This window comes from Pleurodeles waltl, chromosome 2_2 (assembly GCF_031143425.1).
Source record: "Pleurodeles waltl isolate 20211129_DDA chromosome 2_2, aPleWal1.hap1.20221129, whole genome shotgun sequence".
Lineage (NCBI taxonomy): Eukaryota > Metazoa > Chordata > Amphibia > Caudata > Salamandridae > Pleurodeles > Pleurodeles waltl.
In genome coordinates, this window is record NC_090439.1 from 828,670,224 (window position 1) to 828,690,786 (window position 20,563).

Sequence of the window (20,563 nt, forward strand, 5' to 3'; positions counted from 1 at the left end):
AGAGGCAATATGTTGGTTCCAAGTTCAATGAGTCAAGCAGCACAGGTGATATGCCTGTACTGCTGGAGATGCACCGCACCATGGAGGACATGCATCAGTTCTGCTGAATCCACATGTAAGCTAGCAGAGCAACTTCAGGCCCATTTCTAAGGGTTCGAGACTGGGGTGACACCACTTGGGAGGGCAGGACTCACAGATGGAAGAGTGCAGATGCTAGGTTGTTTGAAGGCTGTTCTGTCCCTGAGGCTTCTGATCAGGAGGCCAGACAACTAGCCCTTGGAGTCACTCTGGATTAGTGGGTTAGGGATGCAGGTCTAGTCCTTCTCATCCAAGGAAGAGGACATCAGGGCAGCACACCAGCACAGTAGGACAGCAGTCCTTCTAGGTAACAGTCCAGCAGAGTGGCAGTCCTGTCAGCAGCACAGCAGTTCTTTTTCCTGGCCACATATCTAGATGTGTACTGCAGAGGTGGGAGTCTGAGGTCCAATTTTTATACCTAGTGTCCACTTTGAAGTATGAGAAATGTCCATAGGTTTCCACCACCTAGAGATGCTTGGAATTTCCTGCTTACCTGGCCTGGCCCCAGATTGTCTTTGGTCACAATAGACTAGTGTCAAAATCCTTTGTGAGAGTGATCAGACAGGTCCTTTGTAATGTGCAAGTGGGCTAGATGACAGCTCCCCCTCATACTCATCCTGTCAACACCTAGATTCACTTTGTCTAACTGTCTGGAAGCAATACACAAAGGCCACCTGCCAGGTACACCTAGTCATGTGGCCCAGCAAACAGGCAGCAGATACAAAATAGTTGTGGCAGGGAAATGGCAACTTTCTAAAAGCGGTATTTTCAGAATTGTGATTAAAAATAAGACTTTACCATTGAAGAGGGCTTTTAATTACAATGCTATAGATACCAAAGTCACCCTGTCTACATGTTGGATCTGGTCCTTTCTGCAGTGTGATCCCCAAACATTTTGTCTGAACCCATTGTATTTGCTTTTAGTACTCTGTGCACTTTACCACTTTGCCACTACTAACCAGTTGTGAACTGTTTATGCTCTCTCATTAGTTCATGGTAAGACTGGCTTGTACCCATATTTAGTTTACTTGTAAGTCCCTTGTAAAGTAGTACTACTTGTGCCCAGGGTCTGGAACTTAGATGCAACTAGTGGGCCTGCAGCACTGATTGTGCTACTGGCTTAAGTAGTACTTTAAACATGTGTCAGGCTGCCATTGCAGCCTGTGTGTGTGTGTAGTATGAACTGCCATTATGATCTGCCAATGTAAACCTTTTGCAAGGCCCAAGCCTTCCTCTTTAATACATATAAGCCATCCCAGGAGTGAACCCTAGACATCCCAGAGGGAAGGGTACAATGTATTTAAAAAGTGGGACATGTACTTTTGCATTATACGTGTCCTGATAGTGAAAAACTCTTAAATTCATTTTTTTTTACTATTGCAAGACCTACCTCTCCCATAGGATAACATTGGAGTTACCTGATTACATTTTATAAGTGCAGTTTCAAAATGGGAGAGATACCCAATTCATGTTTGGCGCCTCTGGAATCACAATTTAAAATCCTAACTTATGGTGAAGTTGGGTTTTAAATTGTAATTCTGAAAATGCCACTTTAAGAATGTTGGATTTTCTTTCCTTAGCCATTTAGTGCCTGCAGCCTGTCTCTGGTCACATGACTGGGTGTAGTTGGCAGATGGGCTTGTGTATTCCCCATAGACAGCCACACTCAATGAAGTGCCCTGGTGTGACTGGATGGGCCATTACTGACAGGATAAGAGGAAGGAGTTGGGCCCAGCCTCAATCCTAACTAGGCTGTACCCTACTGCCATGCAGAGGCCTATGTAACTCCCTGTAGATAGTCTGGTGCCAGAGCCAGGAAGGCAGGGCATCTGTGCACTACAAAGGCATGCCTCTAGAAGCTTCTTCCCACTTCAAAGGCACAACATTGTATATATATAAGTGTCTCAGGCACTAACTCCTCAGTACGCTTCTGGACCTGTGGATACTCTGCCAGTAAAAAAGAATGCTCTGCTGCTATAAGAACTGCCCCTCTGCTGGACTGCTACTTTGAAGAAGATACTGCCCTGCTGTGCTGACCTGCTGCCTACTTCCCTCTTGCCTGGGAGAAAGAATTGGACCTGCAACTCTTCTTGAACCTTGGACCACAGATTGACTCCAAGGGTAAGTCTGTTGGCCTCCTGACTGAGCCTCAGGGGCATAAAAGACTTCCCAGCAGCTCCTGGACCCATTTTCAGCACATTCCTGACCCTCAAGTTGTGTCTCCCATGTCCTGGAATGTTGGTGTGGCTCACAAGCTCTTAGAATCTAGCTTATTGGCTCGTTGTGACTGCGAATGGGCCCATTCACACCCAGACTGAGTAGCTTGCACCACAATTCACCACAAGCCACTACCAGCCCATCTCTTTGCACAGCAACATCGACTGCTTGCAGGGGACTGTTAGCACGAGACACCAGTCCACCAGCCCGTGACACTGGTCCTCACACCATTCAGCCCCTGACACTCTTGTTGCTCCTCATGACCCTATCCAACACCACGGGTTAAAAAACTGGTACAAAACGTGAAAAGGTAAACCTTCAGCTAGAGTTGTCTGCCACTGTATCTGAGCTGTGCTACATCACTTTGGTCTGAACATTTGGCTGCAACTCAGTCCAGTGTGACGAGATAGGTGCGATTGGCACTTTATACTTTAAGGTTCTATTTTGCACTTTACTGTTTATAAATTCATAACTTCATTTCTAGAGATTAAATTTTTGTCATTTTGGTCTTGTTTCATTTATTAAATTCTACTCTATGTGTCCAATACAGTATGAGATACTTTTTGTGTGGAGTTTTCATTGTTTGACTGTTTATGGTGTTGCACAAATTTTTTACACATTGCCTCTAAATTAAGCCTGAGTGCTCTGTGATAGGCTAACAGGGGATTGAGCATGGGTTTATTTGGGGTTTGCTTGTGCCCAACCCTGAAAGGGATCGTGGTTGCTGCTTGACAAAGGCTCACACCCTTAGTCAACCAGCCACCTAATATCGCACAATGCCTCTTGTTAAATATAGATCCATTGTTCTTAGGCAATGGTAATGAAGAAATATGGAACAGCAAAACATGGCCTGAATGATCTGGACAAAATGTGGGGTCTGATTTAAGAAGACTTCAAACCTGGGGAGAACTTGTTCTACTGGCTAAAGATTGATTTAATGATGCAATGTCAAGTAGATCACACTGTTATATGTGATATATATATGTTCTCTCGGGTGGTCTCAAGAATAAAGTTGTTTATTAGATACGTTATGCAAACTATCACAGGAACATCAGGAAATAATTATGGGTCATTACTTGGTTTTAAGCTATATGCTTATGTGATTTCATTCCCATAAGGGAAAAATGTGAGAGTGGTTAAGATGTCAGCAACAACAAGCTTAATAAGACCGAGTAAGATAACACCTAAGCTTTCCTTGAAAACATTAGTTAGATAAGCAAGAAAGTTTTTCTCCTGTAGTAAAAAGATGCAATCCTTTTAAAGTTTTAGGAACGTATATTCTCTTAGAATATGATGCAGCAGGGTTATAGACAGCTCTTGTGACGCAAGCCATTATTCAAGATGAGGCCAGTTGAGTATTAAGATGGCCGCCACGTTTGAGACACTAAGGTTTGAGTTCCCTTCTTGTAAACTTGCCCCAGAATTCTGTTATTAGATACAGTGCGCTTGGCAGCTACAAGTGGAAGCTTGACAAGCACGCTTTTTAAAGAGGTAAAAGTAAAGTGAATATAGTCATAAGCGTCAGTTCAGGGAATATTGACAAACTGGTCTGTGTTTAAGGATAAGGATCAGGCGTGTTTAAAGATGGCCGCCACAGTAGAGACGATTGGACTTTAGTCCCCCTTTTCCAAATGGCCACTGCAATTTCAGCCATTGGCCTTACGCATCCGGTACTTGGTAAGCGACAGACCGAGAAGCACCCGGAGGGAAGTTGCGCAAGGCACGGGAACGTAAAAAGTAGCGCCATTTAAGTGAGTACCCATAAGTCTTATGCACCTGCAATTGACTCAATAATGATTATTTTGTCAGGAAATGATAACTTAACTTATGCAATTCTATCCAAGAAAGGAGAGTCGTGACAACGTGCTGTCACGACTTACGCGCTGCTTTAACCTCAAGTCTGCTGAACGAGTGGCAAGGTTCTTGTTCCTGAATTTTCGGCCTTGGCCCAGGTAGGGGCGTCTCTTTCTGGTAGCCACAGTGCTGCAGGCGATAGGAACGCCAAGGGCAGGCCGTGTCCTAAAGAATTAGTGCCAGACAGAGAAAAAAACCTAATAAGGGGGAAAAACCTCAAAAAAGGAACATTTCCTGGAACAGAAGCAAAAGTCAAAAAGTAAATACAAGATAAAAAAAGAACAGAAAAAACACTGGAACTGACGTGAACCAGTATCTGACACAAAGGAAGAAGGAGCGAAGGCACCATCCAAACAGAAAGTGTTGCAGCGCAAGGAGGGAAAGAATCACAGCGCTTTAATACCCAAAAACAGGAAGCGACCAACAGGAAGTGCAAGGACACCATATTAGATAGGGAAAAACACATAGAAAGTAATGGACAAGGAGCCATAGAAAGTAGGGAACCAAAGCATGCTGGGAAGAGAGGGGAATAATGAGAAAGAAGGAAAAACATAAAGGGAGGCACAATGAGGGCGATAGAAAGAAAAGGACAACGATAGCAGGTGAGTGGGAAAGGGTTAAATATGCCCGAATGTGTGCCGCGCTAGGAAGAAACGAGGCCCCATGCCCAATTTGGGGCCTCGTATGCTGCACGAGAGGCTGGGGGTGCGGCATGTCTCTGTGCTGCTTGCGCGGCCCGACCCGAATGTTCAGGTCGCGCCGTGTGCCGCGGCGCAACACGTGCGGCGTCAGAGCACATCTGTTAAGGTATAGATGAGATTTGAGTTCACATGAGGAGGTGAAAAAGGCTGCTTTTAAGACATATTGATATTTGCACTTTGCTAAAATGGGCTTTTTGATTTGAGTTGTGACATATGATATACTACATGTTTAACCATTAAGTTAACAAAGTGGTGGGGTGTAGTAGACACCATGGAATGGGGAGAAATATTTTATTTGAATCTTTATTTTTTATTTAATTTCCTCACGGTGAAGGGTTTTAGGGTTTAGATAAAATTTGAGGGAGTAATACGTATTGTTTGTATTTATCAGGTACTTACCTCTCGGCTAGTCCTGAAGAGGCCGATATGATAAGGGGCTGAAACGCGTCAACCTTAAAATTGTAGAGGTTGCAAGGAAAATAGAGTTTACCTTAAAGGATCTTGGATAACATCTCTTCTGAACCAATGATGGAGAACAAAAAAAGACTAGAGATGTGATTAATTAGGCAACCATCTCTGATATGTGGATGATTGTGATTAGTTATGAATATAACCACATTGAATTAAATTATGGAGAGCTGTGAAGGACCTTGTATATATGTATATATGGTTATTTGTCTTTTTGTATAATTAATTTTGTGAACCTTTTTGGACTATCCTTGATGTTAGAAAAAGTAGAATGAAATAATTAATCGGGTGATTAAAGTGCAATCCAATGATCATTTGATAGTTTCATTGGATGGGAATTAACTGTTTGATTTTTTCCTACTATTTGACCATTTGTGTTTACATACAGTATTCTTACCTGGCACAGAAATATTGTTTGTGTGCAATACACAAGGAAAAATGAATTCCTATGTATACATCACCATGGGCCGGCCAAGGTCCACTGTGTTGCGGGATTGGCCATCACCTAGGCTGTGTAGTGAACCTGCACACAGGGCAACCCCTATAACCGAATGTTAGAAATGGGGTCTCTAGTTGGCAGAGGTATACACCCTTGTCCAAGTAAGGACCACATTCCTAGTCAGGGAACGTCACACACAATCCAAATTATCCTGTGCCCACCCTCTGGTAGCGTGGCACTGAGCAGTCAGGCTTAAATTAGAAGGCAATGTGTAAAGTATTTGTGCAATAAATCATACAGTAACACAGTGAAAACACCACAAAAATACACCACACTAGTTTAGAAAAATAGACAATATTTATCTGAATACACTAAAGTAAAAACAATGAAAATCCAATGTACATAAGCAGAGTTATGAATTTTTAAAGAATACATCCAACTAAAGCGTCTAGAAAGTACCATAGCTCCAACTGGGGATATCACAGCATCGTTGACGGAGTGGTTCCCAACAATCTGACACCACGGGTGCATAGAGTCACATGGACCCCCAGGTACAGTACCTTTGCAAAACGAAGAACAGTGGCATTGCATGGAGTTGGAGAGAGGCGTCGCTGGAGTCGGTGTGGCATCAGTCCCTTACGGCGTCCGAAGAGATGAGTCTTCAGTTCCGCTCTGCGAAGCAGGTGGAGGTGAGGCGTCAGTTCCGTCCAGAGTTCAGGGTCATTGAAGCGGCAACATTTGCGATGCTCATCCTTGGTAACCTGGCGGGCTCACTGGATTGAGGCCGTCTGGATGTGATGTATTGACTTTGCAGTGTTGTGAGGACCCTGAGTGACATCAGTGGAGTCGCGGCAACGTCAAACTTGTGTTGCAGGTCTGAGCTCCACTTGGTTTCTTGCTCGTTCTGGATTGACCAAGGTAGGGGCGACCCTTTCCAGTAGCTACTGTTCTGCTGATAATAAAACACCAAGCAGGCCATAACTTCCATAAGAAGTCCCAGAGGGAAAAAAAACAACGTGGGAAAAACCTTAGTATCAAGGACTCCTGGAAAAAAGAAGAATAAAAGCACAAAAAAGAACTGGAACAAACTGCAGGCGGAAAAAGAACAAGCAAAATCACAGGATACAGGCGCGAGGAGCACAACCACGAAGGAAGTGTTTGCAACGCAAGAAACAGAAAACCAACCTGTGCTTATATACTGAAAAACAGGAAGTGACAAACAGGAAATATTGAAGACACCATCTTGGATTGGGAAAGATCACATTCAGGTGAATGGAAAAATAGCCATATACTGAAAAACATGAAGTGACATACATGAAATATTGAAGACACCATCTTAGATTGGAAAAGACCACATTGACATCAAAGGGAAAAATATCCATAGTATAGAAAAGTAAAGAGCAAGGCCTTCAGGGAAAGGAACACCGACTCTTGGGAAGAAGAAACATGGCTAATGCAAGGAAAAGAAAATAGGAAGAAAAAAGAAGAAAAGAGAAAAACAGCAAGAACAGGTAAGCAACTAAAGAGGGCAGGAGCAAGGGCAGCGTAAACAGTGCCCAGAAAGAGAGTTTAGCCAGAAAGCGGACCAAGGCAGAAACGGCTGTCCGAAATGCAGACCGCCGATCTGCCCTCTGCGCCACCAGTCTTCGTGGCGTCACAGATCAGTCCTTTGAGCAGCCAGGCAGTTCCTCTTGACAGGTTGCGGGTTCAGGTCCAGAAGTGTCTGAGTTGATGGGGTCAGATACCCAGTTTATATACCCCAAAATGCCTATGAAGTGGGGGAGACTTCAAAGAGTGGTTTTGAAATGTACAAGTTCCCCTTTCAGTACAGGTCTGTCTGCCAGGGTCCCAGCAGGGGGTTTGGCAGTCCATTGTGTGAGGGAAGGCCACTAGCCTTTGAAATGTAAGTGTCAGGCCCTCCACCCTTCCAGCTAAGGAACACCCATTCAGTATGCAGATGATTGCAGGTGTGACTGAGTATCCTGTGTTTGTAGTTGTCTGGGTGAAATGCACAAGGAAACTGTCAACCAGCCCAGTCCAGACGTTGACTGGAGACAGGCTGTAAGGCGCAGATGGATTTTGTCACTTTCTAGAAGTGGCATTTCTAAAATAGTAATATAAAATCTAACCTCACCAAATAGCAGGATTTTGTATTACCATTCTGGCCATACTAAATATGACCTGATTACCCCTTTCTGATCAGAATCTACCACTCAAACAGTATATGCAGGTTGCCCTAATGCTATCCTATGAAAGGAGCAGGCCTCACAGTAGTGGGAATGAATTTAAGAGTTTTCCACTACCAGGACATATAAAACACACATGTACATGTCCTGCCTTTTACTTACATAGCACCCTGCCCCATGGGTCACCAAAGTTAAAATGTCATTGTTAGGAAATTTTCAAAAAACCTTAAATGAGACCCCTCTGCCAACCTTATCTCTCACACCTGTCATTCATTGAATATGATCTTATGACTATCACTGATGATGTCTTAACTGACATCATCAGTATCATTGATGATTTTTTTATTAATTTGTTGATGAAAGCTCTGACAGGATCACATTAACTGTATTCACTCTAACTGTGTTCTTATAATGATAGATATAGCGAGTGAGATTAGAAAGCATGGATATCACAATCTAAGCAAATATTTACCTGTTCTCTTTGTGGTTGTGGTTGTGAACAGCAACATTCACAAGCAGATTTACATCCAAAAGCAGAGGTGGAAACTGAGATACAAAACTCCAGTATCAAAAGGATCAGAAGTACAGCAAAAATTCCTTCCTCCAGATCCTAAAAAAAACAACAATGCCTGAGTACAGAGCACAATATAATATACATGTATTTTATACAGAATTTACTCTGTAGTTACTAGTCTATTTAAGGCAATACAGTGCATTTCTTCCTTTTCCTCTGCTCTGGTGCCCTTTTGGTGATTTGCGCTGCATTGCCTTACTCCAGATTTACACCTGATAAAACTGACAAATTATATTTGAGAATCATGATAAAATAATGTTTTAATAAATGGTAAGTTTAAATTTGGAAGGTGGGTTAGTTTATAAAAAGGACAAGCTCTTTTGTTGCAAATGGTTCGGGAAGAAAATGCTGGCATTTTGAATGAAAATGTGTCTTTTTCTGTAAAATGCTAATTTGGACATGGCCTGCAAGTCTAATGTAAGTTCTGGGATATTGTTCAGTAATATAGCATAACATGTGGTATTCTAATTCTAAAACTTCTCTGTCATACATAATGTTTCAATTTACACTTTAGAGCTAGTGTTTTCTTCTCCACTCTTAGAGCTCTTGGTAAACCAATATAGAGCAATTTATGGCAAATCATTTTTTGGTTGAATGCCAAAATACATAGGTCTCAACGGATATGTCAGTAAAGGAGGGTTGGGGACTGAACTCTACTGGAGATCCATGTCTCAATCTAGCCTGACCATGGGTAGATGTGGAAGAGATAATGAGCAATAGACTACATGTGTAAGTAAATGGTATACATTTGTTTACTGAGCTCTGTGTCGCCTGCACAAGGTTACTGAAAATTAAATAATTAAGGGCTTTAACGTCATGAATGATGACATGGTCTTCTTTGAAGAAATATGGATAGTAATGTTGGTAAATGATGAGATTTATCCTTGATCCAAGATTTCTATCTTCCATCTCGGAGGCCATTGTTGTCCTGTGAATGTATCTTGTGTCGATTGCCCATCATTTTTTAGGTCTCACCGAAGACTGTATGCTTGTAATGTCACTTGCATGAGACATTGCTTACTACAACAGACTTGGAGCCTGACCATGCTTAGCATTCATTGGCTTCATTGTCACTGTTATAAACTGCCTCCAAATTAGCCACAGCGTGCCAGTTTCCCATCCTCTTCTTTCATGTGGAACATGGACCAAGTACTGGCTTTTTCATTTTTACTAGTATCCCTTCATTGCTGGCACTGTGATTGAGGCACTATCTTTTTTTTCTTTCGTCTTTCCATTGTGCTGCTTCTTTCCTCCCAACCCCAGTCGTCGGTGTTGCTTCTTTCCTCCCACCCCCTTTGTCTGTGTTGCTTATTCTCTCCCTCCTCCCCCGCTCCTTGGCCATACTGCTTTAATTGAGAGTTGACTTACCTTACAATGTATATATAACAAGGCATAAAAGAATTGAAAATAATCTATAAGTATTAATGTATAAACGGGAACACTCACACAGATGAATAAGGAAGTATATAAAATGAAGGAAATGTAACTGTAACAGTACTGAACATCGTATCATCTCATGCGTACATCTGCATGATTCAGCTTTGGCAAATGTATTGAATATTGGCTATGCTGCTTCCAAATGTTACTGTATTAGAGTTAGAACATGTTATGGCAAGTGTGGTTAATTTTGTAAATGTAACACTTTTTCCAGATCTTTTGCCAATGACAAAGTACACACTAAGTAGAAATCGTTTGGCCAAAATTGATCAGTATGCTATAGTTATATGACCCGTTTGACACTTCTCTGAAGCCAGAAAAACCTCAAATGTGCAATCTGTCAGAACACAGCAACATACATTTTAATATAGCACTGGTAGCCATGACAACTCTGAGAATTAAGAGAGAATTACATGCTAGAAGTAAATTGAACCTCAGAGAAAGCAATATGTGAGTTAATAACAGCAACCAGTGCAGTAATAATGTGATCCTTTCAGGAAAAAACACAAAACTTTTATAAGACAAGTTAGAAATTGTGGCTTCTTGTTGCTAGACGTATGCACCCTGACCAAGTAGGAACCATAATTCTAGTCAGGGTAAGTCACAACACAAGCTAAGGCCCAAATTTATACTTTTGGATGCAAAACTGCGCTAATGCAGTTTTGCGTCAAAAGGTATAGGGACAGCTTGCGCCATTCCACAGAGCTAGTAGGGCGCCATATTTAAGGAATGGTGCAAACAGGCGCTAAGGGTGGTCTAACATCAAGGAAAATGACGTTAGCCGGATGGGGGAGGCAGTATGGCGGAAGGGAGCTTTGCACTGAAAAGTGACATTAGGCTGGTTAGAGTAACAAAAATGACTCTAACCAGCCTAGCGTAAATTCTTGATGCAAAACCTACCATACCACGTGACTCCTGTCTTATAAAAGACAGGAGTCATGTCCACCACCCTAATGGCCAGCACAGGGGACAAGGGTCTCCTTGGCATGGCCATGGCACCCAGTGCCATGTATGGGGGCCCATTTCAGGGCCTCCAATGGCACTTTAAAAATAAAAGCAAAAGACTTACCTATACTTATCTATACTTACCTAGGATGGGGTCCCCCATCCTCTGGTGTCCCTCTGGTGTGGGTGGAGGTGTCCCTGGGGAGGGCACCTGTGGACCTATGGCCCACAGGTTCCCTAATGCCTGACCTAACCCAGGCGTTAAGCAAGCTTAGCACCATTATTTAGGCCCGACTCCCTCCCGTGCACCAAGGTAGTTTCCCACTAGCAAAAAATGACTTTAACTCCAAAACTTTGGCGCTAGACGGGTCTAGTGCCAAAGTATAAATTTGGAGTTAGGTTTGCACCAACTTTGCGTAAAAAAATGATGCAAATTTGGCACAAAACAGGTATAAATCTGGGCCTAAGTTATCCTGTGCTCACCCTTGGGTAGCCTGGCACAGAGTAGGCAGGCCTAGCTTAGAAGGCAACGTGTAAAGTATTTGTGCAATAACTCATACAGTTACAAAGTGAAACACCACAAAAATGAGTCAGGTTAGGGAAATAGAAGTTATTTATCCGAGTGAATCACAACCAAAATAGCACAAATCTGATAAGCCTACATCGAGCTATTCACTCTCATAAATATTCACTCAGTGCTTTAGAAATCGAGTGCACTCATTTAGAAGTGATACAGTAATGTCAGAATATGGGCCCAGAGGCTGTGTAAGGGTGCCAGGGAAAGGACCGGTGGAGCACGCAGACCTGGGTAGTTAAATACATGTGAGTGAAATGTGGCAGTACTTGGCACGCGACTCCGGAAACATCAATGAGCAAAAACACGTCTCCTGAAATGCTCATTGCAGTCTACAATGCAGGTTTCCAACTGCAGAGTGGTTTAGTGGGTGCGAGTGGCACCGCACTCGTGAAATGGGACTCGGGGTCAGTAGGCACCACAACTGTAGAGCGGTGTGGGGTTGCGAAGAGGCACTGCACTTGCTGGTAGAAATTTGTGACAGTAGACACAACTTTTGGGTGAGCGGAGCAAGTTCTGCAAAGAGGCACTGTTCTCACTAGAGTGATCTGGGACAATAGGCTCAACTTCAGAAGCACAGCGCTCGCTAGCGATAATCCGTGGCAAAGTTCCACCTGGTCAGAGCAGCTCTGGGTCTGTGATGAAGTGCCAATCATGAGGCCTTGGATGCCCCTGAGCTGTCAGGGAGAGTAGGGAGCAAGCCAGCAAGCCCTTGGAGATTACTCTGGTGGGAAGGCAGAGTCCTTACAGCAGGGCAACAGGACAACAAGCAGCAGAGCAGTACTTCGAGGAAAGTAGTCCAATTGGGTCCTTTGGGCAGCACAGAAGTCTTTCTGACAGAGTTTTAGTTCCAGGTCCAGTAGTGTCTGATTTCAGGGGGTAAGAGCCCCAATACTTATACTCAAATGTGCCTTTGAAGTGGAGCAGACTTCAAGGAGTGGTTTTGAAGTGCTCCAGTTCACTTTCAGCCCAGTCCTGTATGCCGTGGTATCTGTGGGGGTCATGAGTTCCTTGTGTGGGGTCAGGCCACTACCCTCTGAAATGTAAGTGTGGGCCCCTCCACCCTTCTTGCCCAGGAAGACCTATTACAATGCAGATGAATGCAGATGCAGTTGAGTGTCCTGTGTTTATGGCTGTCTGGATGGAATGTACAAGGTGAGCTGTCACCCAGCACAGAACAGACATGAATTGGAGACAGCCTGTAAGGCAGATAGAGCAGTAAGAGCAGAGAAATGCCTACTTTCTGTAGGTGACATTTCTAAAATAGTAATGTCAAACCCACCCTTACAAATAGAGAGGATTTCACATTATCGTTCCAAAAATATGGAACAAGAGGTAGCCCTCCTTCCTAATCAGGAAATATAGCTTTAAATTATTTTAAGAAATCCCCAATGCTGGCTTATGAGAGGAGCAAGCTTCCCAATAGTGAAAAACGACTTTGGAAGTTTTTTACTTCCAGAACATGTACAACTTAACATTACATGTCCTGCCTTTCACATACACTTTGCCCTGCCCTGTGGGTCACATAGGTCCTCACTTAAGGGTGACTTACTTGTACTGAAAGGGGGTTTGAGACTTGACAGGGGTTTTAAATGCCAAGTCCAGGTGGTGGAAGAAATGCACACACACAGGCATTGCCAAAGCAGGTCTGAGAAATGGTTAAGGACTACTTAGGTGGGGGCACAGTCAGTGCTGTAGGCCACTAGCAGCATTTAATTTACAGGCCCTGGATACATACAGTGCACTTTACTAAGGACTTATAGGTAAATTAAATATGAAAAATTGGGTAGAGGCCAATGTTGCCATGTTTAGGGGAAAGAGCACAAGTACTTAAGCACTGGTCAGCAGCGGTAAAGTGCACAGAGTCCCAAATCTAACAAAAGCAAGATCAGACAAATGGAGGGAGGCAGGCATAAAAGTTAGGGAAAGACCACCCTAAGACCGTCAGGTGAAAAATGTGTCCCCCAGCTGAAAGTGGAGAGAGCTATCCAACCCCATGGGCGCCTTTTAACTAAGGCGGGAGAATCTGAAGAGACCATCAGCATTAGTGTGGTCAGTCCCCAGGCGATGTGCCACCGTAAAGTCCATTCCCTGTAAGAAGATAGATCACCTCAAAATCTTAGGATTTTCACCTCTCATCTCAATGAGCCATCTGAGGGATCTGCAGTCTGTTTGAACCCGGAAGTGAGTCCCAAACAGGTATTGTCTCAGCTTCTTCAGTCCCCAGACCACAGCAAATGCTTCTCTTTCAATGGCACTCCACCTCTGTTCCTGTGGAAGTAACCTCCAGCGAATGACGACTACTGGTTGGTCTACGCCCTCCTCATTCAGCTGTGCTAAGACTGCCCGTATGCCGTGCTCTGAAGCATCCGTCTGCATGATCACCTCCTAATCAGGGGTGCTGTACACAGGTGCTGTACAAATGGCTTTCTTGAGGGAATCAAAGGCTGAGAAGCCTCTGTCCAGATCACTAATCTAAGCTGCTTCTTAGAAGTCAGTTCAGTTAAGGGGCCAGCAGTGATGCCATAGCCCGTAATAAATCTCCAGTAGTAGCCAGTGAGACTTACAAAGACTCACTTTTGTTTGAGTTCTAGGTGTTTGCCAGGCCATGATAGTTTCAATCTTGGCCTGGAGGGGCTGCACCTTGCCACCACCTATCCAGTGTCCCAAATGCACCAGAGAACTCTGACCAATCTGGCACTTACCTGCTTTAATTGTCAAGGCCTGCCTATTGCAGGGCCTAAAGCACCTCTTGGAGGTGATGCAGATGTTCCTCCCAGCTGGAACTGTAGATGATAATAGCTTCTGAGTAGGTGACCCAGAAAGCCTCCTTACCAGCCAGGGCCCTGTTAACCAACCATTGGAAGGCAGCAGGCACATTCTTCAAGCCAAAGAGCATCACCCAGAACTGATAATGGCCTTAGAGGTTGAGAAGGCTTGTCTCTATTTTTCTCCTTAAGTCAAGGCGATCTGCCAGTACCCTGGTGTCAAATCAAAAGTACTGAGAAATTTGGCAGCGCCTAGCCTATCCACAAGTTTATCAGCTTTGGAGATGGGGTGTACGTCAGTCTTGGTGACAGACTTGAGTCCTCTGTAATCCACAAAGACCCAGAGTTCTGGATGAGTGCCGGGGAGGTTGTGTTTGGTACCAACATTGCAGGACCTGGGACTGCTAGATGGATCAATCACACCTAAGGCCAACATCTTGACTACCTCTGCCTGGATGCTGGTTTTCACAGCCTGCAAGTTTTGTTTTTTACAGGGGGAAGGTGTCACATGTCGATATCATGGACACACAGGTGTGTGAGTCGAGGGCTGAGTGAGAACGAGACAAACTGTCTTAGCAACTGGTGACAGTCACCTTGAGGTCTGCGGTAAGGGTGGCAGAGAGGTTAACGCCCTCCACTGACCCATTGTGTTCCTGTGCAGAAAGGAGGTCAGGGAGAGGTTCACTCTCCTCCTCTACACTCTCATCAGTCACAAGGAGCATGCTCACTTCAGACCTCTCAGGGTCTGGAGGTCCACTAAGTAAGTGCTCCCTTATGCTCCTTGATTTCATGTGAGCCAGCAATCTTAGAGAGCTTTGGGCTCTACTGGCTCCATGATCCATGCTTTCTGGCCAGGTTGAAACTCTACCAGAGTGGTCTTCTGGTCATACAAGTGTTTCATTACCTCCTGGCTGGCTTTGAGTTTGCTCTGGCTTTCTTCCAGAAGCGATACATCTGGTTGCGAAGGACCAACATGTAGCTGATCACATCCTTAGGTGTTTCTGAGGACCTTTCTCCCACCCCTCCTTGACAATGCTCAGAGGTGCTCTGATAGGGTGGTCATAGAGAAGTTTGAAGGGGCTGAACCATACTGCTTTCTGTGGCACCTCCCTGTAGGCAAAGAGAAGGCATTTCAAGAGGAAATCTCACTTACACTTCATGGCCTCAGTTGGGTTTGCAATCATGCCCTTCAAGGTCTTCTTGAACCTTTCAACTAGACCATTGGTTTGAGGCTCATATGGTGTTATGAAACTGTACTTAACACCAAACACATGCCACATGGACTTTATGTACGCAGACATGAAGTTAGTGCCTCTGTCAGACACTATATCTTCGGGGGAACCCACGCGGATAAAGATCTCCATTAGAGTTCTGGTCACCACAGGTACAGGCATTGTCCTCAGAGGTATTGTGTCTGGGTAGCATGTGGCATGGTCCACCAAGACCAGGATAAACCTGTTGCCTAGGGCTGTCTTGAGGTACAAAGGACCAATAATGTTGATGCCCACCCTTCAAAGGGGATGCCAATGACAGGAAGTGGGATCAGGGGAGCTTTCAGTTTCTTCCCTGTCTTGCCACTGGCCTGGCAATTAAGACAGGACCTGGAGAATGTGTCTGAGGTTGTCTGATTTCAGGGGCAGTAAAGTGGGAGAAACGTCTGGCGATGGTCTTGTCATGACCTAAATGTCTTGCCAGGGGTATGTCATGAGCCAAACCCAGCAGGACGGCCCAGTAACACTTGGGACCAGCAGCACATGGACTGACCCAGTACTTGGAGCCTTAGACTCACTGTAGATGAGATCATTCTCCCAGTAGATTAGGTTTTTGTCAGAGGCTTCACCTGCTGCATGGGCTGAGACCTGTCGCCTCAAGCCCTCAACAGTGGGACACTCTCTGCGCTGTGCAGATCTACTCCCTGGTGGGCCCACCGTTATCTTGCCAGGCTCAGGGGCCTCCTGCTCGGGGACTCCATCAACCTCCACTGTGGGAACTTCAGGGCCCGGTTTCCCACACCCCTTGCCCCTCTACTTGGCAGCTGTCTGGGCCATTGTTTTATGCTCCAGATGTCCTTGACTCCTTTCCCAGGCAGCCATGGACCGTTTACCATGTGGTCATACAGACCCACTCAGGCAATCCCAGCATCTTCACGTGAGACCTGAGCTCTACCTCCCCCCAGGTAGTGTGGTCCAGGTCATTGCCTACCAGATAATTTACAGACATGGCAAGGCTCACAGCTACTTTCAGAGTACCTGAGACCCCGGCCACTCAAAGAGAACTGGAGCCAATGGTAGATGTCCCTCAGAAATATCGGTGACTACGACTTTGTGGAATGTGTTCTGGAGGACCTGCTCTGATGACACCAGCAGAAATTTGACAGTGGTCATGCTGGGTCCCATGTCGTGCAGAGCCTCCAGCCGTTGCCTGTTAATGGTGACCCACTGCCTATACTCTAAAGTATTGGCAGGCATGTGGGCTTTTGGCAACATGGCTATATACCCTAGTGACACTAGAGTTACCTGTGTCTGTTCCCTAAAACTAGCTGGGACTGCCTCCTCCCAGAGCACTACACTGCCCGACCTAGGTGTCTGTCCATCAGTGGGGGGCTGTGACCACTTGGGATATTTGGACTTGCCCTTAGAGTGACCAGACCTGGAGCACTCTGTACATTAGGGTACAAATCCCCCAGTCCCATGGTCAAAGAACCCTTTCTTTTTAGAATCAGACTGGGACTGGTTATCACTACTTCCTTGGGAATTATTTTGGCAGCCTTTAGAGAACTCCATATGTTTAACTTTTTCTCCTCCCTCTTTCTTCTGGTGGGAACCCTGACCACCTTTGTGTGTGTCCCTCCCAGATACCTTTTTGGACACTCTGGTACTAGCTCATAGGTTCTCCTTCTCAGCAAGCTTCCTGGGGTCAGTCAGGTTACTGTCAACTAGGTGCTGCCTCAACTCTGTAAAACAGATACTGAGCATGTGCTCTCTCACAAATAAATTGCACAACCAAACATAACCATGAACTTTGCTGCCCCACACCCAGCCATTCAGTGCCTTACTGCAATAATCAATTAAATCTACCCAGGATTGGTTGGGGAGCTTCTAACTGTCCCTGAAACTTTGGCAATACTTCTCAGGGGTCGGTCCAAAATTGGCAAGTAAGATGGTTTTCATCGGGGGTACTTAGTTTGTTCCCCAACCTCTAGTGTTAGAATTGTTTCCCTCCTAAGTGTTGGCATGGTTTTTCACATACCAGCCCCACAGTGATCTTCTAATCTGGTACCATGTGTGCCTTCAGCACACCTTCATTAGCATAAAACCACTTCTCAATGTCATCTCCTACCACATAACTGGGCATCAGATCCTTGGGCAGAAACCTTCTTACCTCCATCAGGTACTGAAGGTATGCTGCCACTATAACTGTTTGAATCAAACTGTCTGGCATGGATGTCCAGCTTCCTTAGGCTCAGTTCATGAGCCAGAAGTAGTTTCCTCCAAGCTAAGGCTCTTTCAGCCTTTTTCTCCTCAAATTCCATTCTCAGTTTGACTAAATGCAGCTGGAATTGTTTCTCCTCTATTCTTTCCCCTGGTACAGGCCATGATTGGAGATACTGCTCTCTGCTCTCCCAGGAGCTACCAATTCAGGGATGTCCCAATCAACCGCTGCAGATAGATCCTCACCAGAACCCTCCATAGGCTCCTCCATTCCATCATTCTCTTCAGAGTGGGCCTCTGCCCAGGCCCTCAGTGCCATTTGAAACTCCACCTTTTAGATGGGTCCTCAGGCACGTACCGCCATCCCTCTGAAGAAGCTTTTCAATAAGTTAATTGTGTACTCCTCCAGCTTGGCCAACTCAAACTCCATGGCTCTATTTATAAAGCCAGCCGGAGACATGATGTATAGAATGTCTGAAAATGTAGAGCAGGGATAATTGCAGAACAAAATTGACATGGGCTTTAAATGTGGATAGGTAGTGTACACACAGCTATTGTATGGCACTGCACAAACACAAGTCCTATTCGCACTGCTAATGACCAATGTTAGAAATTGCAGTCTCTGGACAATGTTCCACTTAGTCAGAGCAGCGCTGGGGCTGTGATGAAGTGTCATTAATGAGGGCTTTGAAGGCCCTGAAAGCTCGGTGAGAACAGGGGGCAAGCCAGCAAGTGCTTGCAGATCACTCTGATCAGAAGGCAGAGTCCTTCAGCAGTCCTTCCAGCAGGGTCAGAGAGCAGCAGGCAGCAGAGCAACAAGCAGCAGAGCAGTCCTTCTGACAGAGTTTTAGAATTAGATCCAGTAGTATCTGATTTGAGGGGTCAGAGCCCCAGTACTAATATTCTAATGTGCCTTAGAATTGGGGGAGAGTTCAAAGAGTGGGTTTGGAGTGCACCAGTTCCCTTTCAGCGCAGTCCTGTCTGACAGGTTATATGTGGGGGTCATCAGTTCCTTGCGTGGGGTCAGGCCACTATCCTTTGAAATGTGAGTGTGGGTCCCTTCACCCTTCTTGCCCAGGGAGACCCATCAGTATGCAGATGAATGCAGATACAATTGAGTGTCATGTGTTTATGGCTGTCTGGGTGGAGTGCACAAGGGGAGCTTTCACCCAGCACAGACCAGATGTCGATTGGAGACAGACAGTAAGGCACATAGATCAGCAAAGAAATGCCTACGTTCTAAAGGTGGCATTTATGAAATAGTAATTCCAAATCCAAATTTACCAATGAAGAGGATTAATTATTACCATTCCAAAGCTATGAAACATGAGCTAGCCCTCCTTCCTGATCAGGAACTACAGTTTAAAAGTATTTCGAGGAGTCCCCAATGCTGGCCTATGAGAAAAGCAGGCTTCCCAATAGTGGAAAACAACTTTGGGAGTTTTTCACTACCAGGACATGTAAAACGTAATATTACATGTCATGTCTTCCACACATACTGCACCCTGCCATGTGGGTCACATAGGGTCTACCATATGGTCTACCTTAGGGATGACTAAGAGGGTTTTAAATGCCAAGTCGAGGTGGCAGAGGAACTCCACACACACAGGCCTTGCCATGGCAGTCCTTAGACATGGTTAAGGGGCAACTTATGTTAGGGCCTCAATTAGTGCTGCAGGCCCATTAGTAGCATTTCATTTACAGGCCCTTGGCATATGCAGTGCACTTTACTAGGGTCCTATGGGTATATTAAATATGCCAATTGGGTAGGAACCAATGTTGCCATGTTTAGGGGAGAGAGCACAAGTATTTCAGTACTGGTCAACAGTGGTAAAGTGTGCAGAGTCCTAAAACCAGCAAAAGAGAGGTCAGAAAACTAGAGAGAGGCAGGCAAACAAGTTTGGGGAAGACCACCTTAATGCTGCCAGCTCTAACAATACACTTGGATTGACATGGCTATAAATGCTTCTTATAAAGCCTTTCTATACCCCCATTTTCATTGTTGTTGTGTTGCTCCCCAACCCACCATAAGATAAAATAGCTCTATGATTCAGCGAGATTGGCCACAACATAGTGCTTTTTTTATAGGCTGATTGTCTGTCACCCTTTGTCCTGTTGTCCATGTTTTGCCTGTTAACTTTCACTCTCCCTCCCATTGTCTGCATACTCACTCGCCATAAAAAGTCAATATAACACAGCCACAGTGCTGGTCAGATCACAGGACTTAATTTCAATATTTTTGCCATGCTGCACAGCAGCCATGTTTCTTTACAACATGGCTAAAAGACATTGGCAAAACCAATAGCTCTTGCCTATGTGAGATCTATTGTCTTTGCCAGTGCTTAATTTCCTACTAGCCGAAATAATAAATTTAAGTGATTTTAACCCACTCCTCAAATGGATCAACTTGCATTTCTATGTAAATATTTTAAGAACTTTTACTTATATTTCATCATGCACCTCATAAAAATGCTTTCAAAGTTTGTGTAGTAGACATAAAAAAGCAGTGTGTAAGGATTTTCTTGCCACTTGTTTGAGGCACAAAATAAGTTCTAGAATGTTGCCCAGATATAGGGAGTAATAGCTAGTGGTGGGTGTATAACTTGCGTAATTCCATGTAGCATAATCATGCGAGATTACGCTTGATTTACACGAGAAGAGCAATTCTGCATTTTGCGCTATTACTCAGAGCAAAAATGCCCCTGTGTCCAAAATATACACAAGGATGCATTTTGTGCTATGAAACAGTATTAAATGCAACAGAACATCATGAGTGAATGGATATTCCTGCTTGCTAGATGTGCTCTCGTGGTAGGATTGCCCCCCGTCATACTCTTAATTACACAAGGATGAGTAATCTCTAATTATCAGTAATTCCACAGCAAAGAGCA

At 44.6% G+C, this 20,563-nt stretch overlaps 1 protein-coding gene across 7 annotated transcripts in view; it reads right to left on the bottom strand.

Moving 5' to 3' along the window:
* LOC138274052 (membrane-spanning 4-domains subfamily A member 4A-like) overlaps window positions 1-20,563 on the bottom strand; it is a 773,612-nt gene that overhangs the window by 21,159 nt on the left and 731,890 nt on the right. For 6 of the 7 annotated variants that reach the window (XM_069218966.1, XM_069218954.1, XM_069218964.1 and 3 more), the window contains exon 8: window positions 8,416-8,553. The exons of the other annotated variant lie outside the window; for it this stretch is intronic. In XM_069218966.1, coding sequence (XP_069075067.1) covers window positions 8,416-8,553 — 138 coding nt within the window. The remainder of the gene's footprint in view (window positions 1-8,415; window positions 8,554-20,563) is intronic. 7 annotated transcript variants of the gene reach the window in all.